The sequence below is a fragment of the Bacillus rossius genome (assembly GCF_032445375.1).
Source record: "Bacillus rossius redtenbacheri isolate Brsri chromosome 4 unlocalized genomic scaffold, Brsri_v3 Brsri_v3_scf4_1, whole genome shotgun sequence".
Lineage (NCBI taxonomy): Eukaryota > Metazoa > Arthropoda > Insecta > Phasmatodea > Bacillidae > Bacillus > Bacillus rossius.
In genome coordinates, this window is record NW_026962010.1 from 995,152 (window position 1) to 1,004,165 (window position 9,014).

Here is a 9,014-nt window from a genome sequence, read left to right on the forward strand (position 1 = left end):
ATTAGCTCATCAGCATCACTCCACAGTAGGAGGGGCCAGTCGCGAGACTCCTTCCTATAGATCTTCCCAATGCTCTTAAGAGAAGTATAATGTTACTGTGCCGACCCACTGTGGGGATGATAGAAAAGTGGGAAGGAGAAAGGTGATAATGAAATGAATGTGAGTGGTGTTGGGGAAAGGAAATGGATGTGAATATAACGGGATCATTTACTTGTTACTTATTTTCCTAATATTTCTGTAGGTTCTATGTGGACAAGAATGATGGGGGCTGTTTCTCTACCACTCATCTTTGGGCGATGAGACCCTTTTCTACGATACATGAAGGTTAATACTTAAAAAGCAAGAGCAGCGGGTTCAAGATTCAACAAGCAGATTTATTAAAATAAATTGTAATAAAAATCTGGGTGTTCACATAAATTTTCTGAACTAAACTATAAACATCAAACCATATTAAAAAATAAAAGGAAAATCCTTAACACCCATAACAATATACTTGTCTTCCTGACACCACATGGCTTCAACTACAAAACACAAGCCTCTGGAAGGTGTGAGGTGGATAATGACTGTGATAAAATGCCAGAAGAATTACGGATAATTAGTGAACGTCTTGGATAGGTCATGCTATGTACCGAGTGACTTAGTTGAAACATACAGCTCCAGCGTTTGCACTCAAGAGTGAAACAAATATGTGTGCAAAGATCGGCGAACCAGATTTCGATAATTTATTCAGTCAAGTCTTGTATAGATTGTAAGCAACAGTAACAAGTATAACTGTTTGTTTGGGAAATAAATCAGGAGAAAATCTCTATCTCCTTCTTAATTTAATAGAATACAGATCCGTCCGTGTTTTAAAGACTCCCACCCTCCTCAGTAAAATTTTGCAAGAACTTTTCAAGCACTTTCAATGACTGTTAAATATTTTTTAAGAATCAATGAAACTAATGTTTTGGACTATTATAAATTTTGGCAAACTAAACATTATTCTTTCATTCATTTTTCCTGAATTTATACAAAACAATTGAATAGTAGATAGGTTTCAAAGTATTACTACTGTAAGACAGGCAAATTACATTCAATGAATTTACCATGATATAAATATTAAAATTTTGTTATTTGAGTTACAGTTTGTTAAATTACTGATTAATTTCACATAATTAATTAAATTTCAGTGCTAAATGGTGTTTTAACTCGCATTTCAGAGTTATGTGTTGTACTGGCATGCTTTGCTGTGTCATTTAGGTTGTATTTAAAAATTCACCAAATAATATTTTTCCTATTAATTGCTCTTAAAAATCATATGAAATAAAAAATTTTATAAACACTATTCAAGATGATAGAAATGCATTTTAAGGGACTAATTTTTTTTTTAAATTTCTGCAGACTCCCCATTTAACTACCAGCCAAAAACCCTCTGGTAATCTGACCTCCCCTGATTTCAAAGGTGGGTCCGCCACAGGTGGTTTGTGATTTTGTTTCAGAGAGTTTACATCAGGCAGTTATGCTCAAAGGCTTACGGTGACAAGACCTCCGAATCACTTGGGCACTCACTGTGCTCATTCATTTATGTTAAGCTAGGGTTTTGAGCTCAAAAACATGATGCGTTAGTGATAGCTGTCACTGAGGTCCCTTACAACTTAAATGGAGTTGGTTGTTAATTATTTAAATCAAGCAATAAACCTCTGCAAGTAGAAAAGTTTGGGAAGAACTTCCAGAAGATGAATTACTTAACCTACTAAATCATTTGTTTTCCTGCAGCTTAAATTAATACTTAGGTTTTTTTTTTGCAGAGAATTGTGATATTACATGCAGTTTTTGAGAAGTGATTTTTTATATTTTGGATGCATGACATAGTTTATAAGGTAGATATACCTACTCTTCATTTTCACCTACCATATATGGATGTCCCAGGATAGTAATTAAGTACAATGGAAATAACAGCATTTTATCAAGTATTTTTATGTTAGTAATATGTTTTTGTGCTTGTATTTATCATTAGTTCATGTTTTTAAAGTATTTCTGTCAATTTTCTCAATTTATTATAATAAATCTGCTTAAAGTTATTTTTACCTATTTTTTGCTTGTGTATTGAAGTTTCTGTGCTTTCACAAATTTTTTAGATATTGTTTATTATACTTCTTTTATTTGTTAATGCTGGGACATAGAAAAGGTTACAGAATTTTGGGTTGATGCATTAGAAAGAGACAGGTATTTTTGGTCCGGGGGATAGTAGGTTCGTGATGGATCTCGTGGATGAATTCGCAAGGCATCATGGTCCGTTTACATGATCAAAAAATGCTGTGTCATTAGGAATATTTGTGGAGCTGTGAGACTGGCTAACTGCTCTAACTCCTTCCAGTGGGCAAGAGGTTGAATCCTTAGGTTGTGACATTAGTAGTTACTTGGGTACCTGCAAAAGTATGTGTTGGGTGGCGGCTCACCAAATTAACATTTTTATGAAGTTAAGAGAAGGGGCCGTGCTGCTGAACATAAATTATCTTTTAATTAGAATTTTGCGATCACAGGCGGCAACGCAGGTCCATGTGGAGCCTCTTTAGTAAACTCGTTGCCACTCCGAGCAGACCACGGTCTCTCGGCCCTTGTTACATGGTGTCGTAAGTTACTACAGGTTTAAGAAACACTCTATAATTAAATATTGGGCCCAAGTGATAAACTTATTTGTTTGTGCAAGTAGAAAAGTTGTTGTTTTCCTGTAAGTTTTTTGTTTGCACTTCGTCATTTTATAATAATCTGTCGTAAAAAGGTGGCCATGTTCAATGTTCCGTAAAGGAATAAATAAATGCAAGACAATCTTTAAAGTTAACAGAATTAACCTCTAAAATGTTCTATATAACTTTTAATTATTATCCTTGCAACCAGTAAATTCTTCAAGAATTTATGTATATAACAATCAAACCAAATAATTTAGAGCTAGCTGGAGGTCTGAATGTTATTTTTGGTACCCCATTTCGGGCACCAATATTATAACATTACAGACCTCCTACTAGCTCTACGTGGTCTGGCTGTTAGAAGCAACAACCCTTGAAGAAAATAATATCTATAGGACACAAAATTATTTTTTTCTGATTTTTATTTCTCTTCAGTGAAACCCACAATTTACAATGGCTGTCTGTCATCTTACGACCAAGAAAAAAATGTACATGACAAAAATACAAACTTGTCACACAAAACAACTTCACTGGCTCAAGACACAAATTTACTGTTCCTTGGTACCGAAAGTTTAAAAAGTTACTTATCGTTTGCAGAGAAATCCAAAGGTTGCTTGCACGCAACTCACGGCACACACCAAAGGACTCTGTCCTCGGAATACTGATGACGTTAAACTAACATCATTGTGGGCTGCTACCGATGACTGTGGCCAAAATACTTATTTAAAAGTTCCAAAAACATCAAAAAAGGTTAATTATACTTGGCGTAACCCACATCACAGTTGTTAAATTCTCCGCCTCTACTTCATAAAGTTATTTTTGAGCCACTGCCCGATATGCGACCTTTCGGTACCTAAATCTGATGCTGACTAACGTTGGCCCTCCTTCTCCTTCGAGAAAGACAAGGGTGCCCATGTGACGTAATTTCTAACAAATAAAAACAAATGCATAGTAAAGTATCAGCCAATCTGCCACAAGGTTAACACATATAACTACAAAAACCTGAAGACAATTATTTTTCTTTATCCTCCACCTTTTTGACAAGTCACGAGTCCTTTTTCTCATACACAAGTATATTGGTCTCTCATTAACACTTACATAACTGATAAAAAAAAAATTGCTTCAGCTTGCTTTTAGACAAAGAGCTAGGCTATAGCAAAAGATACAAAAGAAAATTACGTTAACACACACAAAACTAAACCAATCAGAAGGGGTAAAAACAACTGTAAATACTGTATCATAATAAATGAAGCAAAGTTTCTTAAACCATGACTTAAAAAGCAAAATAATTCTTTATACAAAGGGTTAAATAAGTTGGAAAAGTCAAAAGCCTGAGTTTCTACAAGTGTAAATTGGTATTACCTGGCTAGCAACAATTTATATTTTGAAAATAGTTATTATTAATTATTTCTACAATTTTTTAATAACTTTACTGTCATCATTTCAGTGTATTGTTTTTTTACAAGATTCTAATTCACTTGTTTTAATTTAACAGATTGTGCTAAATATTATAAAAAAAAATTTTTTATCTAGGAAATATTTGGAGTCTAAATGTTTCTGTGAATTTTTAGGTTTCCTTTTATTAACCTATGGTCAGTCTTTCAAATGTATGGCCATGTGAACAAATGTTTAATAAATTTTCACATGGTTTGTGATGTGAAATTTGTAATGGTGTTCTTTACTGTGGTTTTAAAAATATGTTTTCAAAACATTTCAGTGAATGCTATGTGAACGGGCCAAGATTAAGAATTATATCACCTACAATAAGTGAATAGGTAGGTAATGGTATTTTTCATTTTTGTTTCTATTTCTTGCACATTGATAGAGTTAATTGTAATTCTTCTGCAAAGCCTAGGCATTTTTGTTTTTGTGTTTGTGTGTGTGTGGTGAGTGTGTGTATAGGATGTATATAGGTATAGTAGTATAGTATAGTAGGCCAATTTAATGGGTATCCCAGTTCGTTGAAGTCAAAGTTTGGTTGGGTCAGGTTAGCTACTTTTGAAACATTTAAAAAATGTAATTTAACAATTGAAAGTCTCTTAGAAAAATGTGTTTTAAATTCTAAACAATTTTCAAAAACTTGCTGAAGGTCCAGACACCATCAATTTTGAAATTCATTTGGAACTTCAAGCAATTCAATCTAACATGATATTATTTTACATTATAATGAGTAAGCATTTACACATGCTCCTATTAGCATTAAGTATTGTTCAGTCTACATTTTACTGCTAAAACAGTGATACATTTTCACCAATCAGAAGCTCTGTGTGCCCTATGACATCATAATAAGAAATTGTGTGCGTTGACTTGACTGTGACAAATATTTTCTTTAGTTTACTATGTTTACATGAAATGTACACCACAAATGTCCATGGCACACTTCCCAAAGGAGAAATATTTATTTCTTCATTTAGTTTCAAAATACCTGTTCTATTAGGATTTTGTTCTGTAAATATAATTAATTTCTCTACTGCTAAAACAACCATAACAAACAAAGGGATCGTGTTATGTCCATTATAACCGGGTTTCTGTGATTGATTTTTTGTGTTGGGTAAAAATTTATAGCTGTAACTATTTAGGTATATGCTTGCATGTGTTTGGGTCTTTAGTTGTGAAGGATTATTAAGTCAATGAAAATTGTGGGGTTCAATACATTAAATCAAATAATTAAGAGAGAAAAAATTGTTAAAATATCTCTAGGCCTACTCAAACCCTATATGAAACATCACTTTTAAAGAAAAGATGGGAATTAAAATTTTTTTTAAAGGGAGATAAAGTATGGGTAAATATGTAGAGTAGCGGTATTTGCGGAAAAAAATGTTAAAAATCCGAAAATACTTTTATTATATGCTCTTTCACGTTTTCTTTTCATTAAACCCGGCGGAGATAAGAAATTCCAAATACTAAACAGCATAAAAAATGGTACCATAAAATTAATGTAGTTTTAAATATTACTGTTTACCTGATAATTCACGAATAAGTGCATGTAAGGTGCCTTCAATACTGAAGAACACAGCTATATTTCTGTCATCGTAAAAAAGCGCTTGCTTAAGAGCTGATAAATCCTCTCTTGTAATTTTACTTTTGCATTTCAGTTTTTCACAGAGTATTTTTACGTCTTCAGATGTCTGTATTTCCTTACGAACTGCATCTGAAATAATGCGATTCCGTCCCCATAAACTCTCACGAATATCTTGCCTATGACTGAAGGTATCGTATCGTAAGCTGTCTCTTATGTTTTCAACAACAGGATCTTTAAATTCTTGCATTATTTATTTACTTTTATTTGTGAACACATGCGAATTATGACGTTTATAATTTCAAAAACATCAAACACATATCGCCATTGCACCGCTAAACATAGACCATAGTCATAAAGATAGGTTTGGCAACTTCCTATCCTTTGCCTTGGAGTGTTTCGTCGACTTAATGAAGCTGACGGTGATCTGCAAACTAATGGCGCTAGTTGTAGTTGAACCATCGTTAACATAGTGTTAAATGATATTTCGTATAATATATTATATTAGTTCTAATTCCGTCTCAACTTTTGAAACTTTTTCCCAAATTACTATTTTTTAATTCATTCGGGTACTTGACAAAATGCCTAAACTGTACCAATGCCTTAAAGTTTTTCCGAATTTATTAGTTATGTTCAATTTTGTTTTAGGAATTTGTTTGAAGTTATTGTCAAGTCAGGGATATGGCTAAGTGGCCAAACGCATTGCCTGGCAATTTGGTAGCTCTGGTTTAATACTCACTGGAATTTTTATACATTTTATTTAATTTTTTTAATTTCTCACAATATTAACCTATTAATTACAGAAATTAAATATTTTGAAACAGTAAAATTATACAATCAGGTGAGATTCTGAATAAAATACAAAGTTACGATAATTCTAGCAAGTAATTATCTAACTTGGTTTTTATTTTTTATTAGAAGAAACAATACACTTTTCCATTTTCCAATCAAATAATATGTTTTTAACTGTTTGAATGTATTTAATTTCTGTTAAAAATGTATTATTTCATAGGAACATGGAAAACTGTAATTATTATACTGATTGACGCCAACCGCCGGTGCTCCCTCTGGTCCGCAAAGGTCGTTATGCCACAGCAACACTTGCTCCTAAGTGCATCGAACACACCCGAGCGTGATGTCCGCCAAGTGTGTGAAAGTGCGCCGCGACGAACACCAAAGCGACGTCAGTGCCTGGCCGGGTGTGGCAATGCGCCTAATTAATTATATAATTATTTTGTCAAATTAAAACAACTAAATTAATAACAATTTAAAAGAGGATTCATGTAAGGGAAATTATGTCTAATTGTTTTATAAGCATATATTGTGTAACTTGTCTTTAAGTCCAAAACTGGCTGGGTCGGTTTTCCCGCGTTCCACGTGGTTAGGCGCGAGGCCGCAGGGCGGTCTCGCGCTCAGTTACCGTTGGGAGCTCGCAGGGGTCGGGCGCTCCGCGAACGTCGGGCCATCAACTTTAGCATCTCTTCAACATTTCAGCAATAGTGTAAGTTTTGTAAATCTTTTAATTAGCTCGGCACCGACCCCAACCCAGTCGCACGATATTTCGTGCGACTCTTAATTTATTAAATTCTTCCCATCAGGGAACTTTATTTTCATACGTAATTCCATGTCCAGTTTAAGGACCGCGTAGTAGTGGTACACAATTTTCGGCTCATTAGCCAATTAATCGTCATCGTCGTAGATCCTCCGTAATAAGTGTTGAGAATAATACTGACTAACTTTCGTCTCTTAACTTTCTCCATTTTGATAGTGCAAAGTGTAACGTGTATTTTAAGTGACTAGCTTTCCAATTCAAGGGACTTAGCGTGTACGTCGCCCACTGGCGTTATTACGTAAATTCAAAGTCATTAATATCCCGTCGCAGGCTAGACTGCATACCACCCTGAACACGGGTTTTCCTCTATATGTTAACGCGTCTGCAAAGGTCGTTGCAACATCAATTCCGTAACTTTCTGTTGAATCTCACACAGAGACGAGTGTCCACCGGTTCAGCCCGTTGATATAAGTTTGCAACCTATCCTGGCCCCGCGCACTGTTCGCATTCCTAGATACGCGTGTCACAGCGGTCCGACAACGGACGCGGCCAGTACCGGGACCAATCAATGTATCAATGCTGAATAAAGTGCAGTGTTTCGTAATCCGTTTACTAGTCATTTACAAGGCGTCCTGGGTGGCCTGAACAGCCCAGGGAAGTTCCGAGTCACGGCGCACTCCTGCCTGCAGCCACGAGGCCGAACCCCCGTTAAAACCCCTGAGATCTTTACAACGTTAATATTTAATTAAAAAACTAAAATAGGCAGCGGGAGTGGCATCATGATAATAAAAAAAAACAGAGTAGACAATTACTGTACTTGCTAGAATTTTCGTGAATTTGTTAATTTTATTCAGAATATCACCTGATTACATAATTTAAATGTTTATACATATTTAATTTCTGTCATTAATAGCTTAATTTTGTGAGAAATTTTAAAATGACAATGATGAAAAAATATCCTTGTAGGAATTGAACCCAAGCCCACAGATTATTAACCAATGCATTTTATCACTACAGTGGATTTTCTCGTGTGCCGGGTACAGACATAATAACCTGGATACGTGTATTTGAATTCGGGTGTGTCTGCAACACTCAGGGCCGCAACTAAGGGGGGGCAAGCGGGGCATACGCCCCGGGCGCTAAGCTGTGGGGGCGCCGAAATCGCTTGCATTGTAATTCCTACTACAACTGGTAACTGGTAAAAAGTTTTTTTACTTGCATGCCAGGAATGTCTAATCCGATTTACAATATAACGTCTCTACATATTTAATGAACAAGTCTAGTGATTATATGGACTACTTTATGGACATAGTGGGTCCATGCATGGAAGTTACAGTCAGGGCCCCTACATGGCCGGTGCTACTGTTGCTATGGCAATGGAGCCCATGGGTCTAGGGGGCCTGCGAAGGAAAGAAAAAAAAACTTAAAACAAAAAAGTAGACAATTTTAAATAAATCATAGAAACCAATTAAACAGTAAGGCCTAAATTTAGTTACCGATGAAATATTACACCAGAGTAATATCATTCGGAATATGCTGTGCGTACAGAATGTGCCTGAATCTACAACTGTAACAAAACCACCACCAATTGATGTGACACCATGTTGACAATGTAGAACACTTACACTCATTTGTTTGCCATTATTCAAAATAAATTTACGTTGACAATCGAAACACTGACTTAAAACTAGTTTTAATGTGTTCTAAAAATAATTGTGAAAAGGTTTTAAAAAATATAACTAAAACAGTGTACATAAAGGAATTTTTTTTTTAAAAT

The 9,014-nt window shown here is 34.9% G+C and overlaps 1 protein-coding gene across 1 annotated transcript in view; it reads right to left on the minus strand.

The window, feature by feature from the left end:
• The window catches only part of LOC134541665 (uncharacterized), a 33,534-nt gene extending 27,493 nt beyond the window's left edge, over positions 1–6,041 (minus strand). The window contains exon 1 of the mRNA XM_063385272.1: positions 5,629–6,041. Coding sequence (XP_063241342.1) covers positions 5,629–5,935 — 307 coding nt within the window. The 5' untranslated portion in view covers positions 5,936–6,041. The remainder of the gene's footprint in view (positions 1–5,628) is intronic.
• Between the last annotated feature and the right edge of the window lie 2,973 nt (positions 6,042–9,014).